Consider the following 26,826-nt stretch of genomic DNA (forward strand, 5'->3'; position numbering starts at 1 on the left):
AGACCCCGTGCCCTCGTCCAGAAGCGGGGAGAAGGGAGAGCGGAGGCTGGGGAGGCTGGCGAAAGCAGGGCCTTGGGACTTTCAGGGGCAGAACTTCTGCCCGGCCGTCAGACCACACCCTCACCCGGTGACCTCTAGTGACCATCTGCTGACCGCTCTCCTTCTGTGGCTGTCCCAGGGAAGCCAGCTCAGAGGCGTCCCTGTAAATTAGCCTCCTGGAGCGGAGGATGAGAACCGAGGACCCGCACCAGCGAGAAGGCCCACCCCTGCCCAGGACCCATGTTTGCGGGGGCCCAGGGGGCACTGACACAGGCCATCCACGTCCCACACTCCGGCCATCTGCATGGTCTGCTCTGTTACGATGGCGCCTGCCAGCCTGGGAACCCAAGAAAAATGAAGGTACTAAAATACACTGATCTAAGAAGACAGCCTTCGAGAAGTCTTCCCGAACTCCAAACACGCACACCACACACCCGGTGCCGCGCTGGATACGGGACCAGACGGCTGGCCGCACACAGGACGCCGCTGCATGAAAGCCGGGCCGGCAGCAAGAGGACTCCCTGCTGACGGACTTCTCGAACCAGGCACCCTGTAAGATAGCGCGGTGCGGGAACAGCGACAGCCTCGGTCACCAGGGAGGGCTTTCTCCAAGGAAGTAAAAAGTAACAAACAAAATTCAGGGTCCTCCTTCCTGACTGGCTGAGACCTTTCCCACTTCCGTGGCGGCGGCCTCCCCCCCACCCGGCTCTGTCCCCCGCCCCCATGGGCCGCACACCGGCCTCCCGCACGCAGGCCCCAGGACGCAGCTCGGGCAAGCACGCCAAGGGCGACACGGGGACTTGTCTTGAGCCGATCACGGCTCCACTCCTGCCAGCATCCACATCAGAAGACAGATGTAGGAACAACGTTAACATACTCCCCAGCGTTGCCAAGGCAAAAATAACCTGCCGCTTCCCGAGATCTATCAAGTGGAGACGCACGCAGAGACAGAATACCAACGATCCCGCGCCCCCGCTCCTCCCCCGGCAGCGCTTCATCTCCTTCCTCCCGGCGCCCGCGAGCCGCAGCAACACCGCAAAGGGACAGGGAAGGTCAGGAGAGCCCCGTCTCCACCAGCATCAGCGTCTCGGCTCTGCTTCTGAAATTTATACAACCTTCAACGGGTCGAGGGAATAAGGAGCAGGGCTCGGATGTGCTCTGGCTTCAAAGGCGCTCTCAGATGCTAACAGACCTACTAATCAAAGACATGCAAATCCAGAAGCACCACTTACGTCTCCGGAAGGGAGAAAAAAAGGTATTTAGGTATTTCCAGAAGACTTCCAGAAGATCCACGACAGGAAAGGCTACAGGGAAACCAGAACCCTCAACGATGCTGTCAGGACAACACGGCAACTGTCAGCAGAAGCCAGCGACCTCAAACCCCACTCCTAGGAACGCGCCTGAGTGAGCAACTCAATAGAAACAGAAAGTACACGCCACCTGCCGCGTTCGTATCTCGTACGTACTCATACCAGGACGCACGCACGTAAAACAGTTTTTTACGCGACACAACACGGGCTAGTCGACCATTAAAAGTCCTAATGACAGAGACTAAGACAACGTTTGACTCGTTAACTGAAAACCACGAGTGGAAATGAGGATCTGTATCCGGATTACGACGGACGACGCAGAAACCATCGGCGCAGGTGCGGGAAGGGGACTCTGAGGAGACCGGCCCCGCACGACGCGGCCGCCCCGGGGAGGGCCCTCACCTCGCCGGCCGCGGCCAGGCCATCCTCCTTCTCCCGAAGCTTCTGGCCGGCGGCGTCCAGGCTCTGCCGGCACCGCCTGTGGCGCTCCAGCTGCTCCTTCATCCTCTCCTCCGCCTCGGCCTCGCGCTCCTGCAGCTGCCGGATGCGCGTCAGGAGCTCCTGGTTGCGGTCCACCTCGCGCTGCCAGAGCGGGGACAGAAAGCGGGGACAGTGAGCGGGGGCGGGGCGGCCCAGCCCACCCTCCCCGGGGACAGGCGCGGCCATGCCGCACACCCCGCTCCCGCAGGGAGAGGCCCCGCGGCGCACATCACCTCCCGCAGCCCTTCACCCCCGCCACGCGTCTTATGCCGGGAAGCCAGCCGCAGGACCAAGACTCCATCGCTCTGATGGCCCCGGGGGGGGGGGGGGGGGTCCCGAGAGCCAACGGTCGGCCACGGGGAGCTTACCTTCAGCCCCAGAAAGGAAGGGACCACAAAGCGGGCACCTAACGCTGCTGGCCTCTGAGCGCTCCCCAGGAAGGGGAGCCGCGCAAGCCCCCTGCAAGGTCCGCCAGCACCCCCAAGGCAAGTGCTCACCCCAGGGCTCTCCAGCCCAGCACCACGGTGGAGCAACAGGAAAGTGGGGACACAGCCTGCTCAAGGGACACACGGGAATAAGGAGCTACAAGTGTGATCTCCGAACAGCCAGGGGACCCTTCTGCCACGGAAGCACGCCACAGAGCAGGGTGCAGCATCTCCATTCGGGCTGCCAGTCCCAAGTGCACACAGGGCAGTCCATGCAGGTCCCCAGACCTCAGACACCAACCGGAGTCTCACCATCTAGAGGCTCCAGAGTCCCACCCACTGCCAAACTGGCATCCCTGAAAACCCACGACACGTGTCCCAGACAAAGAAACCACGTGAGAGCTGCTCGCTCAGGCGGTCCAGGTCCCACGCAGCCGCATCTGCGGGTGGGAAGGGAGAGGCCTCTCAGAGAGAGAGGCCATGCTCAGCAAGGGCCCGGGGTTAAGCGCAGCCCGCATCCTTGGATTTCCCCAAGACGAAACTTCCACCGACCCTGCAACAATGCCCCACTCATTCCAACATATCCTAAGCACCTGTAAGGTGCCACGGCCCGTGCTGGACCCTGGAGACCCAGAGCAGCCAGGACAGACCCTGTCCTTGACAGACTTACGGCCCAGGAAAATTCCAGGAGCTCCACACCCCGTGCCTTCTGCCTGAGAGCCAGGCGGTAACACCAACACCACAATTCCTACCATCTCGTGGCCCCTGGTGCCACCTCCACACCCCTAATAAGGCACTTCGTTACCACGGCCTTCCCCTGTCCCTCCCAGGACGACCCTGAACAGCAGCTAACACCACACGTTAAGAGAGAGACCCCCTCAGAGCGGCACCAGGACAATGCCAAGGCCACGGCACCCACTCACAGCCCATGTTTCCGGGCTACTGGGCCCACACGGCACACCGTGGCCAGAAGCCTGCGTACCAGGTCGAACACATCAAATTAGCATCACGCCCTCGAAGACATCAGCTATTTTTACAGGACTAGGAAAGCATGCAGATATGCTACGTAAGGCAAGAACAGGGCCAGACATCCAACCCTGAGAAAGCGTAGGCAGGTCAGAGACTTTCCGGTCCAATGCTTTGCTGGAGTCTGGCAGCATTTCCACAAATCATCGGCACTTATTAAAAAACCCTGGTGAAGTGCTGTTGATCAAAGCTAAGGAAGCAAGGGATTTATGCCCTAAGTAAAAACTAGCACCTTCTCTAGGTAACACGCTTTCCCAGCCTGCCCTGGGTAAGCCAGGGACAACAGGAAGTACCCCCAGGCTGGAGGTCTTTTTTTTTTTTCTTTTCATTTTTAATTTATCTTTTAGAGAGAGAGAGACACACACACACAGAGTGCGAGCGGAGGGGCAGAGAGAGAGGGAGACAGAGAATCTGAAGCAGGCTCCAGGCTCCGAACTGTCAGCACAGAGCCCGACGCGGGGCCCGAACCCACGAACCGTGAGATCATGACCCGAGCCGAAGTCGGCGCTTAACCGAATCAGCCACCCAGGCGCCCCTGGAGGTCTTTGCTCTGGGCCCTGTAACCACGTGAGCAAGACTGGCCCAGCCTGGACCTGAGACCTCCATGCAACCCAGTGACTTTCCAAGCCTGTCGCCCGGTGGCACCTGGTATTTCTGCTGGATTTACACCCCAATTCTTGGGAGGGGTGGGGAGAACAGGCAGCCCCGCAGAGAGGAACGCCCACCGGCACCTCTCCAGGCAGACGGCAGTCAGTCCTCCCCCGTGCGCTGCCCCCTCAAGGACATCGAGCACGGTCACTCTGTGGCCTCAGGAGGGAGAGCACCTTGGCTCCCAACCTGGAGGGTCAACTGCGCGACGGCCCAGCAGGCACCGTGCACAATGCCCTACGCCGGGCCCGGCTGCCCGCACGCACCTCGTGGCTTCTGACGGCCAGGCCCGCCAGCTCGCACCCACCTCGTAGCGCCTGGCGCTGGTGCTGGCCGCCCGCTCCAGCTCCACTCGCGCTCTCTTGTGGCTCAGCTCCATCTGCGTCTTCTCCCGCTCCACCTGGACGACCTGGGACTTGGAGCGGATCCGCTCGGCTCGTTCCTCCAGCTGAGCAGGTCACACCCGAGGGAGAGAGAACCCTCAGCAGCCGCGCCGAACAGCTGGGGGGCTCGTCTGACACTCACACACTGACACCTGCTCCCAACGGGGCCCGTACTCAGCCTTGGGGGAGAAGGACGGATGCCCGGTCTTTTGTTGGAAAACAGGTACACAGAGGCAGTAAACAGAGAGGAGATAATAACAGGAAGAGAAGGACCTATTTTTTTTTCAATTTCTTTTAGTATTTATTTCTTTTTGAGGGAGAGAGAGAGAGAGAGAGAGAGAGAGCGAGCGTGAGCAGGGGAGGGGCACAGAGAGAGGGAGACAGAACCCGAAGCAGGCTCCACGCTCCAAGCTGTCAGCACAGAGCCCGTCGCGGGGCTGGAACCCACGGACCGTGAGATTGTGACCTGAACCGAAGTCGGATGTTCAACCGACTGAGCCCCCCAGGTGCCCAAGAATGATATGTTTTAATAAGGCGGTGTACATGCTTGTTTTAGAGAAAAGAGCATATTAGTTTCCTATTGCTGTGCAGCAACTTACAACAAACCTAGCAGCTAAAACCCCACGTTAGCCGCCGTCAGGCTCTGTGGGCAGAAGGCCAGGTCGTGTGATCAGGCTCTCACAGGCTAAAATCAACACGCAGTGGCCACGCTCCAATCTCATCTGGACCATGAGATCCTCTTCCATACTCACATGGCTGGAGGACCGAGGTCCCGTTTCCTTGCTGTCAGCCCTGGGCTGCTGTCAGCCCCTGGAGACCACCCACATTCCCTGCCACGTGGCCCCTGTCCACCTCCAAAGCCAACAAAGGAGAATCCCCCATATGTGGAATCCCTCTCCTGCTCTGTCTCTGACTTCTCGATCTGATCTAGTGACCTAGGTTTAAAAGGCTCATCTGAGTAAGTCAGGCCCACCATCATAAGGTCAACTGACTGAAGTTCTTAATTCTGTTGGCAAAATCCTGCCGCCACAATACCCAGTGTTTAAGTGGGAGAAAGTGTGGCCCACCTGGGGCCGGGCATTCAGGAGCCGTCTTACAAGTACACCCACCACAGAGGGTAGGCACATAAAGGTGAGGTCAAGCCTTGAAGGGCCTCGGAGGACACGTCAGTTTCACAGACCCACTGACTGTCAGGGTCTCTGGCTCACGTGGACTAGAGCCTGACGACTCCAAGAATGCCTGGTAGCACCGCAGCTCCAGAGCACGAGAAAGAAACACAGAATCTCAGGCTGCGCCCCACAGATGCCAAATCGGAACCTTCCTCTTAAACATATCAGGTATTCATGTGCACACTGAAGCGTTACGGCGAGTGGTTCTCGGTTCCACCAGGGATGCTTGGCAACGTCTGGAGACGCTGTCGACCGTCAAAAGACGGGCAAGCAGTACGTGTTCGCTACCGGCATCCCGCGGGCAGAGGCCAGGGATGTCGCTCAACACCGCACAAGGCAAAAGCCTGTCCCGCAGAACAAAGAACCACCCACCTCAAAACGTCAGCCGAACCACGGATGAGAAATCCCAGGCCAGGGGAAAGGTATCTTCTCTACCCACCCCCCCACCCACCGTCTCTGGGGGCTCAAGTCCACACTTCACTCCTCTGACACTTTCTCTCACTTGCACCCCCACCCGTTCAAGTGGGGGAGTTCCGAAGTGCACCTTCCGTCAGACTCACTGGCCTTCCCAGCCTCACTCTGTGCCTGCAGCTAGGGCTCCCAGCTCCCGTGGGCACCACTGCACAGGGACCAGGAGTCCCAGAGAAACAGACCCATGGACACATCTTCCTGAAACATCGACCACGACTGCATGTGAAGGAAAGTAACTGAAACATGTTTATGTCGAAACCAACACTGACATGTAGCAGAGCGACTGTAAACACTTTCCCACGGAAACAAGAGGCTTAAAAAAAGGGCAGGGGGGGCGCCTGGGTGGCTCAGTCGGTTGGGCGTCCGACTTCAGCTCGGGTCACTATCTCGCGGTCCGTGAGTTCGAGCCCCGCGTCGGGCTCTGGGCTGATGGCTCGGAGCCTGGAGCCTGTTTCCGATTCCGTGTCTCCCTCTCTCTCTGCCCATCCCCCGTTCACGCTCTGTCTCTGTCTCAAAAATAAATACACGTTAAAAAAAAAAATTTTAAATAAAAAAAAAAAAAAAGGCAGGGGGCCCGGAATGGTAGACAAAGCACTGATTTCCAGGCTCCCCCCAGACCTGTAGGTTCTCAGTTCCCTCGTCTACCATCAGGGGGCAGCTGGTAGGGCACAAAACCACTGACGGATGTCCCGGCCAGCTCAGGACCAGGTCAGGGCCCTGGCAGCCTACGGCCGCAACACTCTAACCAGCCCTCTCTGGCACCCGCCTACGGGGTCCCGCAGACTGAGGAAGCCCTCCACAGCACTAGCTTACTGAAAGGCTGGCCTCTGAATTTCTAGATTCTATAGTTCCGACAGGTTGGGCCAAAAGTTGCCAGACATTTGCATCAACAAAATTGTAACGCTTTTGTAGACCAAAGCTGCTAACTTCTTATTTTGCCAGTGAGCAACTCAAACAAACAAAAAAAAGCACAATTGCCACTAGCGTTTCCAAAAAATGCTTTAATGCCAAAAACAAATCTAAAAGATTCAATTTCAAAATAAAAAACAGTCCTTGCCAAAAAATGGCAGCGAGCAGCAACTCAGCCCACAAACAAACAGAAATCATTCAATTACTCAGCAAACGAATGCACACAAACACACCAGCATGTGTTTGACCAGATGCTGCCTGGGCCTCCCTGGGGCTCCCGGGCTCCATCAGGGGCCGTTTCCCTGGGATGGCTCAGGCCGCACAGCACAGGGGAGCTGCTGGACATCGGCAGTGCAGAGGGGCGGGGGCCAGGCCCAGGCGCAGACGCCACCCCCTGCTTGGGAGGGCCCAGTGATCCCTGCCCCCATGAGACTGACCCCACAACTCTGTGGAACCTCAAGTCCTCCAGAAGACCTGACCCCTTTATCACGGTGCACGGTCAGTGTTGCCAAGGAAGTGAAATAAAGGAAATAGGACTGTTTTTATCGCAAAACTGTAAAAGCCACATCACGGCAGAGTGAAGCCAAGATCTGCAAACGCCCCCCCACCCACCCCCTACAGTGGTCTGAGACCAGGGCATACCCAATCTTTCTCTTTCTTGGAGACCCTTCCCGACCCGGGGACCGGGGGACCCGGGTGCTCCCCGGCACAGGCCCCACCTAAGGCGTGTGTCTTCCCACCTGGAGCCCCGGAGCCCCTCCCGCGGAGCCCCTCCCGCCGGGGCGCTCACCTGCATGCTCTCCTGGTACTGCATCTGCAGAGAGCCCTGGGCGGAGGTGGGAGCGTCCAGTCCAGATCCTGCCTCCACCCGCTGAGAAATGAAGTTGTTCAAAGACCTCAGGGTGGACAGCACCGTGGTGTTCTCCCCCAGGTCGTCCATGGCCACTTGGCTTCTGCAGGAAGACGGGGAGGGCCCACGGTGAGCGTCTGCAGGCACCATTAGCTGCACCAGCGCCGGGGGGGGGGGGGGGGGGGGGGCCCTCTGGGCAGCCCCACCCTCCCGACGCTCACAGTGCTCACAGCACTCCTCAGCCCATAACCACATTTCCAGGGCCAAGCGGGAGCCCACACTGCCACTTGACCAGAAAACAAACAGAGGCATCTGAAGACCACGCCGCTGAGCCGCTGTCACGGTGCTGACCTGCACGCCAGCGACGGACAGACGGCTCCCAGAAAAAGATGCCCAGCAGTCCCAGGGCACATGGCCCTGTGAACACAAAACACCCAGCCTCTGGGAACAAGGAACAAAGCAGGCCGCAGTGGCGAGGGCTGGCGACCCCAGCGACGCTAACCGTAATCACCGCTAACGATGACCTTAATAGGCATTGCTAGTTTCAACCAAAAAGAAACGTACGTGACACTGAGCACTGAGCCTTCTCGAGTCTCGGTTTCCTCATCTGTAAACTGAGGACCACGAAAGCCTCTTTGCAAAGCTGCCGTGAGGATTACGGTGCCTGTCCTAAGTTTCCAGAAGGCAGGGGTGAGTCATGCCAGATCCTCACTCGGCCTGTAACTTCTCACAGGACACCTCAGACTTCACAACGGGCGAACTAGGTGTTTGCACACGTGTGAGACGTGAGAAAGCGAGGCTTCAGAAGCTACAGAATGGACCGGATCCCAGGCCCGCCTGGCTCTCAGGTCCAGTTTGTGCTCCACGAGCCAACGTGTGAACAAGACCAAGGCATTCCCGAGCGCAAGGGACTGTGGCTTCACGCGGCCCGCCCACCCACCCATCCACCAGCGGGCACAGGTGTGGACTGCTACAGGTGCACACCGTGTCCCCTTCAGGAAACAGGCTGGCTCGCAGGGACTTCCCCCAGGTACCAGACTGAAAACGCCTCCCCACCAACACCCCAGTGGAAGAGACTGAGAAATCTAGTTTGGTTGTGAGTTTCCTGTACGAGAACCTTGGCCCTCTGCACACAGGGCCCTTCTCCTCTGCAGGCCATGTGTCCGCCCCCGGACAACACGGCTGTCCTTGCCAACTCTCAATCGCACTGGAAAGGAAAAGGGGAATGCAAGAACAGGGCAAGTGCTCAGTGCTGACAGTGGCGGCAGACAGCTGAGCTCTTCTCTGGAAGCAAACCCTTAGGTCTGCCAAGGTCAGCCCGGGGCCATCCTCTCCATCCCCCCATGAGAAACTGAGCCGGTAGGTCCCGTGCAAGAACAGATGCCTGGGATGCACTGGAACCAAGGGAACACACGCGTTGTCAACTGCCTGTAACTGGGCCACTACACGAGGCACGCGATCAGGCAGCAGCCTCCACTCCATCCCCTTTATCCCACAGACTCCACACCCCCCAGGTTGTGCGCCGCCTGTCAGCTGCCCTTCTCGGCCAGGACACCGCCCGGGGGGACCTTCCGCTCAAACTCCAGGCACACGTGCGTCGCCCCCCGCCCGCCCTGGCCTCCGGGGCCTTGAGGGGCTGCAGCGCGCTCCGCTAGAAGAGGCGCGGGTGACAGCACGCGGGCCGGCGCAGCTTCCCAGCCAGACTCTGGGTGGGGGTAAGCCCCGCCCCTAGACGCCACCGCCAGGGACCCCCGTCCCGACCCCGGCCCGGGTTCGCACCTCAGCCCCAGCTCCTAAGACCCCGGCTCCCGCTCCCAGCATCTCGGCTCCGAGGACCCAGGTCCCGACTCGCACCCGAGCCCCAGCTCCGAGGACCCCGGCTCCGAGGACCCCGATCCCGGCTCGCATCCCGGCACCGGGGACGCCAGCTCCCAGGACCTCGGCCCCGCTCTCACCCCGATCCCCGTTCCCAGGACCCCGGCTCCGACGACGCCGACCCCTCTCCGAGGCCCCCGCTTCCGGCTCGCACCCCGGCCCCCCGCTCCCTAGACCCCGGCTTCGGGTAGCACCCCGGCCGGGCTCCGAAGACCGAGCGCGAGAGGAGGGCAGGAGGGAGGAGACCAGTGGGCAGGGAGAGGGGGCGCCACCCGCGCCCAACCTGGCTCCTCGACCCCGCCCGAAGCCCACCCGGGACCCTGACGCCCCGCCGCTCACCTCAGCTAGCCCGCCGCTCGCCGCGGCCGCCGCTCAGATCTCCCTCCTCTGCGCCCGCGCCCGCGTATCGCGAGAAGTGCCGCCGCGCTCTCGCGAGACCTGGGCAGGGCCGGCCGTAAATCCCTGAGTCCGAGCACCAGCGGGGCCGGGGACCTCCGCCTGCTCCTCGGAGCGGTCCGCTCCCTTGACACCGCCCTGGCAGGACTCGCACCAAAGGCCGGCCCGCGGGACTGTCGGGGTGCCAGCCTTCCCGCGCGGGACGGGCCTCCGCTGTGGCGGTGGCCTCGCACCGTATTGTGTGGAATAGCAAGGCCCAACGGTGGCCTCTTCGGGACAAACTTGCTGGCTCTGACAACTCCCAAAATTTCGTTACGGTATTAGCTTGAATATGTTTTTAGTTTCCACAGGGTCCACTGGAAAGGCAAAATACTCTGCTTCTAGGCTACCCTCCCAGCGCCCTGTGAGCTCCCATAGCCAGCGATCATCGTCCCGTAACACAGGTCTCGCTCCCTCCTGAACCTCGTCCTCCAGGCTCCCACCCCACCCGGGACCGAGCGCCCTAGGGTCTGCACCGCGCTCGGGAGGGTCTGCATCGTACCCAGCGTCTACACCACGCCCCCTAGGGTCTGCACCTCCCCCACCTCTGATCTGCCCGGTGCTCCAAGGGTCGGCACCTCTTCCCCCGTCCCGCCCCATCCCCGGATCAGCACCCCGCGCAAGAAATGGGGTGGAGAGGAGCCCTGAGGAAGTGGGGGGATTTTCCCGCCCTAATTGACTACAACCAAAAGTAAAATGAAAAAAGGTTAAACCAAGCCTGCAGCCCACTTCAGAGGACTGGACTGCACCCTGGGGGACTGATGGAGATTGTGGGGTTCCCTATCTACCCAGGCTCTCCCTCAGCTCCACCCTCGGGATTTAATCAGGGTTATAGTCCATACACTCTTATTAAGGGATGAGCACCCCTGCAGGAAATGGTTTTTCTTAAATGTTTATTTTTGAGAGAGAGAGAGACAGACAGACAGACAGACAGAGCATGAGGGAGGGGAGGGGCAGAAAGAGAGAGAGACACGGAATCCCAAGCAGGATCCAGGCTCTGAGCTGTCAGCACAGAGCCCAACCCCCGGCTGGAACTTAAGAACCGGGAGATCTTCACCGTCCGGGAGTTCGAGCCCCGCGTCAGGCTCTGGGCTGATGGCTCAGAGCCTGGAGCCTGTTTCCGATTCTGTGTCTCCCTCTCTCTCTGCCCCTCTCCCGTTCATGCTCTGTCTCTCTCTGTCCCAAAAATAAATAAACGTTGAAAAAAAAAATTTTTTTTTAAAAAAGAACCGGGAGATCTGACCTGAGCTGAAGTTGGATGCTTTAACCGACTGAGCCACCCAGGCGCCCCCCCCCCCTTTTTTTAATGACAAGTAGCTTTGAAAAAAACAATTTTTATAGAAACAAACTTCAAAGCATGGAAATCCCTTAAATAAACACAATCTACATTGTTTTATAAAGCTGCATCAAGTTCCTGGAAGAGAGTAAAAGGAAATCCAGCACTCCACGTGGCTGCTTGCTTTGGCAATTCCAGTCTTAGGGGCCTGGAGTATTACAGCAAGGCGGATCTCCAGCAACAAAACAAGCACAGCACCCCCTACAAAATTCACATGAAATGTCTTCCCTAACTGCCCCCCCCCTCCCCCCCCTTCTGGTTGCTTGAAAGTATTAATTTCCACACCATTCACCAGAGAGATGGAAATTAACCCCCAGGTGGAAATTTCAGACTTGCATTCGCATTCGCTACACTGTATAACCACAGCCTGGGTGGTGCCTTCTGGGAGCAATGGTGGAAACTCTGTTACAAGCGAACAGCCAGTTGAGTCCAGTGTTACATCAAGGTTTCTCCTTCCCACTGTCTTTTCATCCTTCCTCCGCACCTAAGGTCACTTAGGGACTAGTTTTTATCATATATCGTGACCAGTGAATACACTGTGTTTCAAAGAAAGGTCCCACCCTCGTCCTGCCAGCCACGTCCCGGATCAAGCTCTGACCACTCCAGCCACACTCCAGGAAAGAGCTCAGACCACACTTGCAGTGAACGAGGACCACAAATGGCAGAGGCAGCCCTCAGTCCTCCACAGGCCCCTTCGCTCTTCGGTACTGTGTGGCCAAGAGGTACACCTCTGAAGATTCCTTCCTGCTGGCTCTAGGCTTCACAGTCCTGGTGTTCTGGAACTGCGCGGCCAGTCTCTTCTGTAACCCAAGGCTTTGACTTCCAGCCCACGTTTTGCAGAGGAACGTTCCGCCGGGGTGCAGAACATCTGGAGCCACGTCCAGAAGGGACGAGCACAGGCTAATGAGCCTGTCGTGATCCAGGCTCCGGATCCCTGTGGCATTGGGTGCCATGTCACTCAGAATGACATCTGCTCTCCCGCCAGGAAGCAGCTCTCGGACTCTCTGGACGGTTCTGGGGTCAGTCACGTCAGCGGGGGACAGAAAAGTTGCCCCCTCCAGGGGGAATATGTGGAGAAGGTCTACCCCAAGCACAAAGCCCACAGGAGCACTGGGATCTAAGGAAGACAGAGTATGTTATTTATTTACAGCCTGAATCTTCCCTCAGAAATACAAATAGAAAAATAAAAGTAAAAAGTCAGGACCAACGTAAGGAGCGAACACGCCAAGAGGTGGACACGGGCCTTTCCCCACTTGTATCCATCCCAAACACACACATGGCAGGGGTGACAGTCCCCACTGTCCACACAAGGAAGCTAACTGAGGCCCAGAGAAGAGAAGTGCCTGTCCCGGGGCAGGCACCTGACCCCAACTCTGGCTTCACCTCCCTTCCAGAGGCCAGCTCTCTGTGAAAGGGTGATCTCCGAGTGGGCTTTCTGACAAACTGAACCAATGATACGTGAGTGCATACAGCACTTCCGGATTAACTCAGCACTTCCGTTAGCTTAATCCAATTTCTTTTGATGCAGAAACTACTAGAAGCAAGCCGAGAAGTAGGGAAGACAAGGTACAGGAACCGATCCCTCGACCAGGTGTGAGTGGTACCAGCTGGGCAGTAGAGGCCATCGTCTCACCTGGAACAGGGCCTCGGGCCAGCACGACTGCTGTCCCCGGCCCTTCTCTGCGTCCCCACCCCACGCTGAGGAGAGCCCTTCTCCCCAGTCCCCAGGGCATGAGGGGAGGGTGCCGTCACAGATCTGCTAGTGCAGACCGCGTAGCAAAGAGGCTGTCCCACGGCGGTGGAACGTGGGTCTTACTTCTAGCTAAGGACTGGAAGTCCAACCATTTTGAAGAGTGCATTTTTCAAAGGAGAAAACTCTCATGTTCAGCCCTGGAAAGTAGGCCATCTCACACCTCACGGCACGTACCTGACTCCCGTTAGCATCCCAGGCGTCATAACCTCGGGAAGGGGCCACTAGAGGCAAATACTTTGGGTGCATCTGTACACCTTCTGGCGGGAAAAGAAACCGGACATTCTATCCACAGCCTTTGCTTCGGCCGCTGCTTCCTACGAGTCAAACCTGGCCGTGCTCCTCCTTTCCCTGAGGAGCAGTTATACAGGGACAGGAGCCATTAAAATCCGTTGTTAGTGACGAATGGATACAGAAATTGTGGTTTATATACACAATGGAACACTACGTGGCAATGAGAAAGAATGAAATATGGCCTTTCGTGGCAACGTGGATGAAACTGGAGAGTGTGATGCTAAGTGAAATAAGTCATACGGAGAAAGTCAGATACCGTATGTTTTCACTCTTATGTGGATCTTGGGAAACTTAACAGAAGTCCATGAGGGAGGGGAAGGGAAAAAAAAACAGAGGTTAGAGAGGGAGAGACCCAAAGCATAAGAGACTCTTAAAAACTGAGAACAAACTGAGGGTAGATAGGGGGTGGGAAGAAGGGGAGGGTGGGTGATGGGTATCGAGGAGGGCACCTTTTGGGATGAGCACTGGGTGTTGTATGGAAACCAATTTGACAACAAATTTGACATAAAAAAAAAAAAAAGATGCACTTTTAAATAAATTACAAGGAACCACAACGTCTTAATTATCTCTAACGAAATAAATAAACCTAAGATAAAAAATAAAAATAAAATCTGTTGTTAGGTCTGTGGGCAGGCTCAGTGGTAGGAAAAGGAACAGAGGTCTCGGACACAAATCCCTTCACTTAGGTGATATTTATTGAGTTAAAAAAAAAAAAATTTTAACCTGTTCTAGGGCCCCTGGCGGCATCCCACACCCAGTAACGGGGCTGGTTCTTTGTCCTGAACCCAGGGAACAGCACTCCCAGCCCGTGCATTCAGAAGCCCGCCAAACTCCTCCGAACCTCATTCTTCACTAGGAAAATGGGCACAAGGTCCGCACCCCAGGTGTCTGAGATTTCCGTGAGCCGGCACATATGTCATGTAACGCCAGCGATTCTGGTCCCTTCCGACTTTACGGCAGGAAACACAAAGGGTAGGGATGCTCACCACGCTAGGCTCAGCTTGTGCAGCTAACAAAGGCCCCGAGGGCAACACCGGAGCCCAGCAGGAGGCTGGCTCAACAGCACGGGACATCATCATATGGCGGTCTACACGAGCGTTTACAAGGACGCCAGGGCTTTCCACACTGAGGGTATTGGTCTCTCCTGACTGAGCAGGGGAACCTTATTAACATAGAAACATTCTTTTTTTTTTTTTTTTTTTTTTTACAAAATCCTAAAATATAAAATAGGTAAAAGCTGAGTCCCTCAGGTTGAGCCAGAGGGGAGAACCTTGAGCAGCCCCCAGCAGGGCCTCCAGGAGACCCAGGGCTTCAAAGACCAGGACCTGGAAAACTCTGGGGTTGACTGTGCCATGCAGGCATGGGATAATGTCAATAGATCAGTGAGGGGGGGGGGGGGGGGGGGGGAAAGAAGCCCTCCATTAAGGCTCCAAATCAGTAAGAAGAATGTGAGTTACTATCGTTTCTGAAAAAGAAAACATACACGTGTAGTCACGTGTGCAAAAACAAGTTCGGGAAGGGGGCTCTCCGACACATTCACGCACACACGGACGTGGTGACGTGAGGCACTTTTAGTCTCCGTCGTAGCTTTCCACCCGGTCTCCCGCTGTCAACACATCAGCGTCCCGTTTTCCTCATCAGCCCCTACACCAGCCACTCCGAACAATGTGTCATCACAAAGCGGCTTGGCCACCTCCCCTGGTGGAGGGCAGCTGGCCCGCACCCGCACACTCGGGGGTGGCCAGAGGCCCTACCTGCGCCCGCAGCGTTGACCCTCTGCACGGCCACCTGGCTCCACGCCCCGGGAGCCGCCCCACAGTCTAAGACCCGGAGGCCGGGCCGCAGGATCTGGTGCCTCTCGTTCACCTCCAAAAGCTTGAAGGCACTTCGGCACCGGTAACTCTCCACCTTCGCTGCCTTCACAAACGGGTCCCTCAAATGACGTGTCAGCCACAGGTGCTCAGCAGCGGTCCGACGCTTGTAGTGGCTCCCAGAGGTGTGAAACCTTTGCCGCTGAAGGGACGCACGTACCAGCTTCAAGGACCTGCGAAAGAAAAAGGGAGCACACAGGTGCACATCACACAGATAGGCGGGGTCCCTGGTTCAACCCACGTGTTTTTAGAGAAGGGCCCGGAGGCCCAAACGGGGAGGAAACTTGACAAGGCGACGCGGCCAGAAAACGGGTGTAATGGCCTGCACTGAGTCCCTCCCCAAAGGGGTGTGTTGAAGTGCTAACCCCAGAAACCTCAAAACAGAAGTGGTCTTTAAAGAGGTAACTACAAATGAGGCTATACAGGCGGGCCCCAACCCGACCCGACTGGCGTCTTCATCAGAGACAGTTGGGACACAGGTGCGCGGGGAAAGACCACGTGAGGCCACGGGCAGAAGGCAGCCGTGTGCAGGTCGAGGAGAGAGGCCCCACGAGAAAAGGGCCCTGCAGCACCGTGATCCGGGTCTGCGGCCTCCGCCTGCGTTTGTGTGGTCTACGCCTGGCCTGCGGCGGCCCAAGTGCACGAACACGGCAGGCGAACTCCTTCTGGCGAAGAAGCGTGGGGCCTTCGGGAAAATTTTCTTCAGAAGGAAAACTCAAAGCTTTTCCGGTTCTGCTTAACAGGCCTGATGATGTTGACAAAGCAATCTTCTTTCTTACCCGGGACAACTTGTCCCGGGGCTCTGCGGGACTGGGAGAAGCCCCCCCCCCCCCCCCCCCCCGGGACAGACCCCGCCTTCCTCGACGCCTCGGCACGGCGGCCAACACAGGGCCGCCAGGCCCATCACCTAACAACTACACTCAGCCTGAAGAACGAATTCCAAGTCTCTTTGGCAAAGTCAGGGTCTGAACGGTTTGCCGCGGGCCGGGAGCTCTCCGCACCCCCCTCACTCAACTCTCAGAACAACCCTACAAAGTAAGTTCTGCATCCGTGTTCCTCAAGGGAAGACCCGGACATCTTCACCAGGGCGCACAGCCAAAGGCCCTTCAACAACCCAAGCGTGCAGTCAAGATCCGGACACAGTAACTCGGTGATGGCTGCCTTCGCAAAGCCCCCCGGGGTCTCTCGGAAGGAGCACAGAGCCATCCTGGGCACCAGAACCAACGGGGCCGGTTGGGGGAAGGTCGGAAACGGGGTCACACAGGCCCTGTCCTCCAGCGCCGGCCCACACCTAGAGTTCGGCCACACGGGCCATTGGTGCCTCTCCAGTGCCGAGCCACAGCAGTCAGGCTGCCCCCGCAGCGCCCCTCCCCTGCGCCCTCCAGCTGCAGCACCCCTTCACCTGCGCCCTACGCTCTCCGTAGCCCTCCACGCTCTCCGCCCGCCCGCCGCTCCTCGGAAGCCGTCCGGACTACTGACTTCGGGCCGGAAGTCCTCTCCTAGGCGCTTCGCCGGGAATGACCGCGTCTCTGCGCCCCTTCCCCGCGGACGAACCTGGGACGCGCCCCCGGCCCCTCCTCCTCCCGCACGCATGCAGCAGGCGCCCCCATAAACGCCGACTGAGCGCACGACCTCGCCCGGCACCTAGCTCACAGCCCCACTCACCGAGCCATGGGCGCCGATCCGCTCCTGTCCCCCGCGCCGGAAGTGCCGGCCTCGCTTCCGGCCCGAGGCCACGCCCCTCCGACTTCCGCGGCTCCCTTGTTCAGAAAGCGCGCGCGATCCCGGGTCTGAGGACCGGGACCCGGGAGCCCGGGAGCGGAACCCGGGTCAGGTGAGCAGGGGAGAGGGGAGGGGGCCGGGGAGCGGAGCCCGGGTCCTGCGAGCGGGGGGGGGGGGGGGGTTGGACCAGGGACGGGGTTGGTGGGGGGGAGCCGGGGCGGGGAGAGAGGGGTGCCGGACCAGGGGGTGGGGGCGCCAGGTGAGCAGAGGTCGGAGGAGAGGGATCCGGAACCAGGGCCTGAGCCTGGTGTTCTGTGGATAGGATCTTTCAAAACCCTGGTGAGGGACCTCGGTGTACCGACCACTTGACTCGGAGACCACATGCCCGGGCCTGTTGCAGCCTCCCAGCCGCTGACGTTCGGAGAGGCCCTCTGAGGACTCTCTAATTGTGGTCCCAAGCCGCTTGCTCCAGGACCCAGGGGACAACTGAACTTCAAAAGCCCGTTAGACCCAGATTGGGGTCTTCCCCAAGTTTGACCTTGGGTCAGACTGAGCCTCTTCGAGCTGCAGTTTCTTGATCTGAAAATGGAGAAAGCAAGTCTTAGCTCACAAAGTTCTTGGGTCTACTAAACAGAATGATTTTTTAAAAGAGGTATGCAGCCAGTGCTTAATAAGTGATAGCTGACACTCCTGGTGTCTGCCTCACCACCACAAGTCACTCAGGAAACCAGGGCTCTGGGCATGAACCAGTCAGCATCACGACAGAGGACACAGGCAGACAGGTAGGCTCGGCCACAGAGACCCACTTTGGCCAGACCTACCCCCAAAACCAGGACCCAGCTGTAGCTCCCTTTTCTCAGACATTGTGGCTTCCCACGAGGATCCCTGCTCCTGGATCCTGCTTCTCATCCGGTGTGGTCCCCAGGGTAAGAGACTTGTGAACGGTGGCCCCAGGCTGGGACAGGGATGGATGCACAGAGGGTCCTGGTCCTCCTCCATGTGTCCAGCAGCAACCCAGGCATCACCCTTGGAGTTTTCCTCTGGACCACGCACACCCGTTTGAGCGGGAGGGGCCCTTGTGGCTCCAGTGCCAGAGCCCAGAGCAGCAACAGTTGTGAGCGGATCATGAACTGTCGCAGGAGGGAGGACCAGCCAGCCCTCGCTGGGCGGGCTCTCTGCCAGGAGCCAGGAGCTCCTCGGGACTCTATAGCTCTGCGGTGAAGTGTGGAAGGCATATCCCAGCAGGCCAGAAGAAGGCCCCACTGATGAAAAGGCCAAGGCCAAAAGCCTGACCCGAGAACCATCGGCTAACCCGCCTGGTTGTGTTGGGGCCACAGGGGGTGGACTGTCCACGGGCTGGACACAGGGGCAAAAACAGCCCTGTGCTGAGGAGGGGGAAGGGTCGACATGGCCCTTTCCTAACCTGCTCCATCAGCCCTGGCAATCCCAAGGCCTGGACACGGGTGCCGCTGGATTCGGAGGGCCAGGCCTCTTTCTACTCTGGAAGCTCGTTTGTTCGGTTTCCATCTGGCAGGAGGCGAGCCTCTCGTGGCAGGGCTGGGAGGTTACCACCAGGCAGATTCCCCCCTGCCTTCCACAGCACATTCCCATCTCACCGGGCCCCTGGCCTCATCCACACTCCGCGTGCACCCAGGTCAAGCTGACCCAGCCTTCTTGCCTTCCTCAAGGGATCCCCGGGGGACCATGGGCGCCTCCAGGCTCTACACATTGGTGCTGGTGCTGCAGCCTCCGCGAGTTCTCCTGGGCATGAAGAAACGAGGCTTTGGGGCCGGCCGGTGGAATGGCTTCGGAGGCAAAGTTCAAGGAGGAGAGAGCATCGAGGACGGGGCCAAGAGGTGAGGGAGGGGTGGGCCTGACCACAGAACCAGCTCCCAAGGGTGACAGCCTACAGCTCCTTATGGAGCTCTCGGGTCTCAGTTTCTTCATCCCAAAAATGGGAATAACGATGACCCTTCCTGCCTCTCGGGAGTGTGGAGATTGAGGATGTAACCATACAGGATTTGGACCAGTGGGGAGTGCCCGGGGCACGTGAGCTGTTGCTGGGGGCGCGGGAGGGGCTTTCGGGACACATTTGGGAAGCCGCTGTGGCGTGGCGACTTCCGGCTGGTCAGTCGTTTGCTTTCCTCGTGCGTTCAGGGAGCCGATGACCAGCTCTGCCGTCTGAGCCTGTTCACACACAGGCCTTCGCTACTACTGATGGCATTCTGAAGGAAGTCAGCAACCTTAATTAAGGCCGCTTTCCCCGGGGAAGAGACCAGAGCCCCACATGCATACTAATGAGGCTTCTGGAAAGGAAGTCAGCTGCAGGCTCCGCAGCCCGATGGTTCTCAAGTTTGGAGTGTTTTAAACATCACAACCCACATAAGAGATGTTTACGTTCTGATACAACAATGCTCTTACCACACGAAAGTACGCGCTCACGTAGTCCCGCTAACGTAGCTCCTATCCTTTGGGTTTTTTTAATTGCTGGTCACAGTCCACCAAGTTGACTTCATGGTGCACGACTGGGCCAAGTCCTGGGTGTGAACGGCCGCGGGTGTGATGTCCCTGGCGTGCACCTCCCCCTCCTAGGCATGGGACCCGGCGTGCTGCCGCCTGTGGTCATTTGTTTGGGCAAGCGCTAGGCAGCGTGGCCAGGCTGCCCCGACAGCACACGGCGGGGGCACAGGCCGGTCTGCTGAGACTCGGGTCCCCTGAGCCTCGCTACCCGTGGAACCTGGACAGAAACAGGTGGAAGCCAGCGCCACCCCCCCCCCCAACCTAAGTCGAGCTCAGTGTCAGGACACAGGGAACAGGTCCCGACCGCCCCCCTTCGGGGCTCCGATCTAGTCTGGCTGCCGGGCTCACGGGGACGTGTGCAGAGAGCGGGTCTAGCGGGCACCCAGCGGTGCGGGGCATCCAGAATAAAGAGTGAGGGCAGATGACTGGGCACAAAGGAGAACTCCCAAAGGACTTGGTGTCCGGTCTGGTCCGAGCAGGTGGAAGGCAGGAACGAGGCATCCGAAGAAGCAACGAGGGCCAGAGGGCGGGGCTGTGCAGAGGCGTGTGGCGGGACCACGGGGGGCTTCCCTTCAGCCCCCTGCCGTCCTGGTGGTCAGGAGCCTCCAGGCCCCCGATTTCTTAGGACCTTTCCTTCTCGTCCTCTCACTGTTAGCATTTCCTGAATGAGACACACTCGTGAGAAACCAGCAGTCACACCAGAGCCTCAGTATTGAGTGTGACGGCTGCCTTCCCACAGAGCAGGCTGGTGGTCGGGCAGGAAACGAGCTTCCTCAGGATGGGAAGCATGTGGCTTCTACCCCCCGGATACAACTAGCACCCATCTGGGTCTGCGTCCCTCTGCCGCCGTGTCCAGACCACCCCTCCCCACCTGGACAGGTGCTCTGCCTCCTACCTGGCCTCCCTGCTCTGCCCTTGTCCCCCTGGGTCCATTCTCCACTCAGCCCCCGGGCAACCTTCCCAAAACCGGGTCAGGGTCTCTCTCATTCACGTGTGAAGTCCCTTTATTTATTTGTTTCCTTTTACTTAACTTTAGAGAGAGCGCAAGCGGGGGAAGGGCACAGGGAGAGAGAGAATCCCAAGCAGGCTCCACGCTCCACACAGAGCCAGACTCGGGGCTCGAACCCACAACCGTGACATCGTGACCTGAGCCAAAATCCACCAACTGAGCCTCCCAGGCGCCCCGTGAAGTCCCTGTAACAGCACCCAGTGCTGTTAAACCGAACCTCCGGTTTCACCCGTGGAGCCCCCTCGTGGCCCAGCTTCACGCCGCTCCAGCCGCTGCCCCTCACCCTCCCAGCTGTCACCCACCCCACTCTTCCTGGCTCCTCACCTGGCTGACCCCCCGCAAAGTCTCCGTGAGCCCAGGACTGGAGACGTCGCACACACTTGTCCCGAAGTCCACGTGCACCCGTCTTCACCAGGGGACGTTTAAGGGATGGGCCCATCGTGTGGCCAGCACGTGGCCCAAGACATGGAAAGGGCCGCCTGCACGCTGGCCTCCTCACGGCTGAGGACTCGGCCTGTTCTAAAGCATCACGTAAGCGCGGCCACACGGGTGCGCCCTCTGGTGTCTGCCCCCCACTCAGGTCTTTTGCCCTTGTTTTTAAACAGGGCTGCCTGTCTGAGAGATTTGCAGTTCCTTATATATTTGACGTCTTTATTGATTTTCTGCTTGAAGTGTCCAGCCAGGACGGTGGATCCATCCACTTCTCCGTGCGGTGCCATTCATTTTTGCCTCCCGTAGCTTGACTATCATCAGGTGTATACGTATTAAGCATCCTATCGAGGAGAAGTGGTCCCTCCCGCAGGACGGAATCCCCTTTATTCCTGCCGAACTTGCTGCTTTGAAGTCAGCTCTAAAACCCGTACAGATACTCCTTTCTTCCTTTGACCAGTGTTAGCCTGGTGTGTTTCTCTCCGTTTACTTTCAATCTGCGTTTTTTCGTCGTTATCGTTGTATACTTTGTGCTTGTAATCTTTCTGTGCAACGTGGGCTCCGTGCGGACAGCACCGGCTGGTCTTGTCTTCAGATCCACTCTGACGATCTTTCTTTCGCCGGAGCCCGTGGACGGCTGACGTTCCAAGCGGTGGCTGGTACACAGATGGGTTAATATCCACCAGATTCGGTGGTTTTCTGTTTGTCACCCTTGTCCTCTGTTCCTGGCTTTGTCTTCCACCCCTTTTCTCCATTCTGCGGTTTTAATTGGGCACTGAAAGGATTCCATTTTCTCCCCTTTTTAGAAGGTCAGCTAAACTTCTTTAATGTTTAGTGCATACCTCAAAGTTTGCAATACGCATTTGCCCACGATCCAAGTGCACTTTCAGATAACACTGCCCCCCCGCCCCATGGGTGGTCTGAGGGCCTCTTGACAACAATCCTGATTCCAACACCCAACCCTGGGTGCTCACTGTTCACCTTACACACGTGCACGCACACATGGGGCACACCAACGCGGACACGTCGTCGCCAATAACCTCAAACAAACCCTTACCCACTCAACTGATCGAGCATAAAAACCAGAATGGTTTTCTCTTGCCTTGGCTCCCTCCTTCAGTCCTCTCGCTTTCTTCGTGCAGATCCAAGGTTCCGCCAATGCCCTTTTCTCCAAAGACCTCGCGCTCGTGTTTGTTAGGAGGCTGGTAATGGGGCCCCTCAATTATTGTTTGAGAAAGTCTTTATTTCCCCTTCCTCTTGATGGGAAGTAAAGTACAGAATCCTAGGTTGGTGTGTGTTCTGTCAACACTAAGTATTTCGCTCCCTCCCTCTCTGCTCGCGCGGTTTCTGGGGAGTCAGATTTGACTCTCATCCTGGTTCCTCTGTGGCCAAGTGCTTTTGTCCTCTGGCTTTAAGATCTTTTCCTTTTCTTTGATTTATTACACTCTGAAAGAAACGTGCCTGCAGGTAGCTTTATGGTGTCTGTCTCGCTTGGAGTCCTCGGAGCTCCCGGGATCTGTGGTTCGGCGTCTGACATCAGTTTGGGGAAATTCCCAGTGACTACCCGAGTCACGCTGTTCTCCTGCCAGTGTTCCCGTCGCACGTGGGCCGCACCTTTCCTGGCTGTCCCACACCCGGCATTCTGTTCTGTGTTGTCCCATCTTTGTTCTCTTTGCTGTTCGGTCCTCAGGCCCAGTGGGCTGCAGGGTCCTGGAGTTCGCGGGTCCCCCTCGGCCACGCCCAGTCTGCTACTGTGTCCTCCCTGGGGCTTGTCTTTTCATTCGTGATGACGTTTCTATGAGTAGAAGTTTCATTTTAGTGCGATCTTTGCCTATCCCAGGCTGGAGACCTTCTCCTAAGTTTTTCTTCTGGAACGTTCAGGAGTGTTAGATCTTCATCTGGAATGGAGTTTGGGATAAGGTGTAGGGCAGAGGGTCGAGACTCATCCGTCAAGACATCCAGCTGACACAGCATTACCGAAGAGACCACGTTTTCCACTGTGCTGCAGTCCCCTGTCGTAATCACAGGGCAGATATGACATGGCCTGACCTCCGTTTCCTGTCGCGCTGTCCCCAGTGCCGCACGAAGGGCACCTGGGGGTCTGGGGGCCCTCAGAGTCAGGTTTGGGCCGTAGGCGGGTGCAGCGTCCCATCTCTGGACCCCAGCAAGGCCCCAGGGCACGGTGTTCAGAGCGCCCCAGAGGAGCAGCCGCCGAAGCCGAGCCCCAGGACCGCGGGGCCCCTGCGCCCACCCAGACGCTCGGCCTCTGCTGTCTTGTGTAACGCGTTCCTCATCCTGCTCTCTGCCATCTGGGGAGCTGAGTGTCACACACACGATCCGACACTTTAGCAAAACCGAGGCTGTCGTCCCCGCTAATTACCTCAGCCCGTGAAGTGAGGTTATCGATACTTGGTGCACCGCTGTGTATTCAGGGAAGACGAACCAAAACTAGTCAAAACATCAACCACCAGGTGAAGTTTTTAAAACCCAGACCCACCGGCCTGCTGCCAGAGCAGTGGGGGAGGCCCGGCAGATGCCAGAGCCTTTAGCTGGGGAGCCACCTGCACCCCCCAAGTGAAGACATTCATTTTTTTAGGTCAAGTCTAATTTTAAGCACGTCCCTGAACAAATTCCAGCTTTCAGAGCCTCAGTCGACCTCGTCCACAGCGGCAGCAAATGGGCGTGATTCCCCTGCAGACCTTACCGGGAGCTCAGGGTGGACTTCCCGCTGAGGAAGGCGTCTGCTCACATCAGACCGTTTGGACCCAGCGTGTGTGTGTTTAACGGGCAAAGTGGTTTCCCTGGCTTCGTACAGGCACGGGAGGTACTTACCTATTGTGTTCCTAACACAACTTGGAGCGCAAAGCCAAAAAAACCTGTCCCTACTTACAACTGTAAACGGTCAGGCGTAACGAGAACGCTTACAGAAACGAATACATCCAGAGCAGTAGGGAAGCCAGGCTCTAAGGGAGCAAAAGACCGAGTTCCCTGGCCGCTGCAGCGAGCAGCCAGGGGTTCCCCGGGGTCCGGAGCACAGTGCTTCCAGAAGACGCCGAGGGAACCAGAAGTGGGGGGCTGGGGGAGGGGGCGGAGCCGTTGGTCAGGGCCAAACAGGAGAGGTATGGGGCGCGCAGGCGGAGACGCCCACCACGGGGTCTCGCGCCGGACGCAGGGACAGCAGTTCCTACTCCGCCACCCACACCGGCTGGGAAACTGCTGGAACTCCTCGAGGGGCGGGGCGCCACGCCGGCCTTGCGTGGGAAGCGCGGGTCCGAGCGCGTGACGCGTCTGCAGTCGTGTAAACGGGTGTGTGAAGGAGAAGGCCCGGAAGAAACACACTGAGGCGGCAGTGAGGGTTCTCTCTGCTGACGCGTCCGCCCAGGGACTGCCAGGTTGTCCGCGGCGAACGTGACACTTGAGCAGTGAACACTTTGAAACAGAAGCGGCGTCGGGTTCTGCTGGTGGCCGGGCACAGTGCTCGGCTGGGGAGGGGGTCCCCAGGAGGAGACGACGCAGCCAGACGGGCCCCAGGCTCCTGTTCCCCCCACCTCCCCCCCACCCCCGGGCGGCTGCAGGGAAGCCGGCCGGAGGGTTGGGGGCGTCTCCTCGGTGGAACAGACGTTCGAGGCAGGCCCTCGCGAAGGAGGCCGTGTACAGCGGTCTGCTCCTGTGCCCTCCGAGCACGCGTGTGAGGAAGGGTGGCTCCCGGTTCAGGGCCCGGGTTCCCACAGCCCACAAAGCAGTACTCACGTGGCTGCTGCCCCCGCCCCCCAGCAACCCCCCCTCCCCCCCGGGAGAGAGCTGGAGCTGAAGGACCGGGTGGGAGGTTCCCAGCTCGCCCGCGACCCCCGAACAGCTGAGCCCGGCCGGGCCTGGGCTGCGCCGTGGCTCGCAAGGTGTCACACCGGTCCGCCTGTGCGCCCTGAACCAGACTCTGAACAGAATCGGCTTCGATGAACAGGCCCCCAGATAACCAAGTTCCTGCCAGGTGGGGAACTGCTCACGCGGGCCCAGGCGCCTGCGTCTGTGGCTCCCTTGGCCCACAGGCGGGCGTGCCCCTGCCCGGCGCCTTGCTGTGACCGTCGCCCGCTCTGCCTGCAGGGAGCTGCGGGAGGAGTGCGGTCTGACCGCGGACACTCTCCACAAGGTGGGCCGGATCGTGTTCGAGTTCGTGGGCGAGCCGGAACTGATGGACGTGCACATCTTCCGCACAGACAGTGTCCAGGGGACGCCCGCGGAGAGCGACGGTGAGTCTCGGGGCCTCCCCTTCTCCCTTCCCTCCGTCTCCCGGGGCAGGCGCTGCCCCAGCCCCTCGCGTCAGCCTCATTCCTCCTCCCTCTTGCGCGGAGTGACACCGGGACACGGCCCAAGGGTTCAACTAGGAGCCTGTCGAGCTCCTCACACGACACCGCCTGGCAGTTTCTCACCAAAAGTCAGTTTAGCCCCCGGCTGAACACCATGTCCCCCTTTGCACCACCACAGAAATGCGGCCCCGGTGGTTCCAGCTGGACCGGATCCCCTTTGATGACATGTGGCCCGATGACAGCTACTGGTTTCCCCTCCTGCTTCAGAACAAGAAATTCCACGGGTATTTCAAGTTCCAGGGCCCCAACACCATCCTGGACTACACGCTCCGCGAGGTGGACGAGGTGTAGACGCAGAACCACGCTGACCCCGCAGGCCGCCGAATCCGCTGTGAACCCGCAGTGCCGTCCATCTGTTCACCTGCTCTCGGAGCCCCGAGGCGGGGCGGGGGGTTACGAGTGGGGTGAGGCGGAGAGAAGAAAGCTCTCTTACCTTTTCACATTCTTCACTGGGCCCCGCGCACACCAGCCCAGGCCCGTCCTCAGGAAGCTGCCTGCCTGCCGGCTGCCTATGGCCCGCACACTGGGCCCGGAGGGCGGGCCAGGCACCGCGGTCTTGTCAGGACCATAGAGTGGGTTAGAGGGTGTGGCGTCCTTGCCCCCCGCCCCTCCTTCAAGGGCAAACCAAACAGGCGAGGCCCAGGCCTGAAACCCTGGTCTGATGCATCAGAGGCTGTCACCTCCCTCACCCCAAGGGACTGGCTGTTCCTGTCCAGACTTCTGACCACCAGGAAGGAGGGAGGCAGCACTCGCTTATACGGAGAACCCACTTCACCCAAGTTTTATAAAGGGGTTTGATCACAGTTGTTCGTGTGTTTATTGATAAAGCTCTCAGAATGCAAACCGTGTGTGAACGATTCCAGTTTATTGGCGTATTAATTGATGCCTACAGCCTTGTAAAGTGCTCCATACACAGAACTGCATCACGAAGAGAAGGGTCTCGAATCCCGACAAAACCAGCCGACCTCAACCTGTGCAGAGTCCCGCACATGCCCGGATCTGATGCTGCGAGCAAGCTGGGCCCAGGCTGGAGGGACCTGGCGAAGGCACACACCGGGGCCGGGCTCCATTCCGGCCTTGCAGAGTCGGGATCGGGCTCTGTCCCCGTGGCACCGGGACATCGCAGACCATGGGAGACAAGGCAAGGCTGTGGTCTCCCTCCCGCAGTCCCAGCCTGGAGACTAGGGCCACGGAGGCAAGCTGGGACACCCCTGCGCTCCCTGACCCAGAGCTGCTGGCAGCCTGGCCCTCCCCAGAACGGCCCTGGCCCTGGGCCCAGAGGGAGGCTTTGTGGGGGGCAAAAGGTGGCCCCTGCTGTCCCCAGCTGACAAGCACAGGAAGGACGTGACCCCCACATACACAGCCCAGCAAGTGTCTCCCATCTGCCAGCCTCCTTGCAGGGGCTGGGGAGGGAGGGGATGCACAAGAAAGCGCCCTCTAGGTAAGCCTCGAAAACCCTGGCCGGAACTCCAGCCAAGAAGGGCTCCTGGCTCCTCCCACCGCACAGAGAG

The 26,826-nt window shown here is 58.7% G+C and overlaps 3 protein-coding genes across 4 annotated transcripts in view; 1 reads left to right on the top strand and 2 right to left on the bottom strand.

Annotated features, from left to right (window-relative positions):
• Nucleotides 1-10,244, bottom strand: part of MAD1L1 (mitotic arrest deficient 1 like 1) — a 318,039-nt gene extending 307,795 nt beyond the window's left edge. Inside the window, exons 1-4 of the mRNA XM_043559540.1 lie at nt 9,925-10,244; nt 7,651-7,813; nt 4,236-4,376; nt 1,752-1,931 (exon numbers count right to left, since the gene is read on the bottom strand). Of these exons, the coding sequence (XP_043415475.1) occupies nt 1,752-1,931; nt 4,236-4,376; nt 7,651-7,800 (471 nt within the window). The 5' untranslated portion in view covers nt 7,801-7,813; nt 9,925-10,244. The remainder of the gene's footprint in view (nt 1-1,751; nt 1,932-4,235; nt 4,377-7,650; nt 7,814-9,924) is intronic.
• Nucleotides 10,245-11,338: 1,094 nt separating this feature from the next.
• Nucleotides 11,339-17,028, bottom strand: MRM2 (mitochondrial rRNA methyltransferase 2). 2 transcript variants are annotated; one of them, XM_043559547.1, is made up of 3 exons: nt 16,937-17,028; nt 15,155-15,444; nt 11,339-12,473 (listed from the first exon to the last, which is right to left on the bottom strand). In XM_043559547.1, exons 1-3 carry the CDS (start codon nt 16,942-16,944, stop codon nt 12,031-12,033), a joined length of 741 nt encoding a protein of 246 aa, XP_043415482.1. In that variant the 5' UTR covers nt 16,945-17,028; the 3' UTR covers nt 11,339-12,030. The 2 variants fall into 2 exon arrangements, with proteins under 2 accessions (XP_043415482.1, XP_043415483.1); XM_043559548.1 differs by lacking the exon at nt 16,937-17,028 and adding an exon at nt 16,826-16,896.
• Nucleotides 17,009-26,158, top strand: NUDT1 (nudix hydrolase 1). The gene is made up of 4 exons (XM_043559549.1): nt 17,009-17,105; nt 18,682-18,849; nt 25,053-25,198; nt 25,434-26,158. The coding sequence occupies exons 2-4, from the start codon at nt 18,698-18,700 to the stop codon at nt 25,604-25,606; spliced, it is 471 nt and encodes a 156-aa protein (XP_043415484.1). The 5' UTR covers nt 17,009-17,105; nt 18,682-18,697; the 3' UTR covers nt 25,607-26,158.
• Nucleotides 26,159-26,826: the final 668 nt, after the last annotated feature.

Source organism: Prionailurus bengalensis, chromosome E3, assembly GCF_016509475.1.
Source record: "Prionailurus bengalensis isolate Pbe53 chromosome E3, Fcat_Pben_1.1_paternal_pri, whole genome shotgun sequence".
Lineage (NCBI taxonomy): Eukaryota > Metazoa > Chordata > Mammalia > Carnivora > Felidae > Prionailurus > Prionailurus bengalensis.

Excerpts from the sequence above, each read along its gene's own strand:
- MRM2 (XM_043559548.1), bottom strand. The coding sequence starts at position 16,881 with ATGGGGGCGCCTGCTGCATGCGTGCGGGAGGAGGAGGGGCCGGGGGCG. Across the intron at positions 15,445-16,825 it reads GGGCCGGGGGCGCGTCCCAG|GTCCTTGAAGCTGGTACGTG; the intron begins GTTCGTCCGCGG and ends TTTCTTTCGCAG. Across the intron at positions 12,474-15,154 it reads GGTCAACGCTGCGGGCGCAG|ATCCCAGTGCTCCTGTGGGC; the intron begins GTAGGGCCTCTG and ends TGTCTTCCTTAG.
- NUDT1 (XM_043559549.1), top strand. The coding sequence starts at position 18,698 with ATGGGCGCCTCCAGGCTCTACACATTGGTGCTGGTGCTGCAGCCTCCG. Across the intron at positions 18,850-25,052 it reads ATCGAGGACGGGGCCAAGAG|GGAGCTGCGGGAGGAGTGCG; the intron begins GTGAGGGAGGGG and ends CTCTGCCTGCAG. Across the intron at positions 25,199-25,433 it reads GACGCCCGCGGAGAGCGACG|AAATGCGGCCCCGGTGGTTC; the intron begins GTGAGTCTCGGG and ends GCACCACCACAG.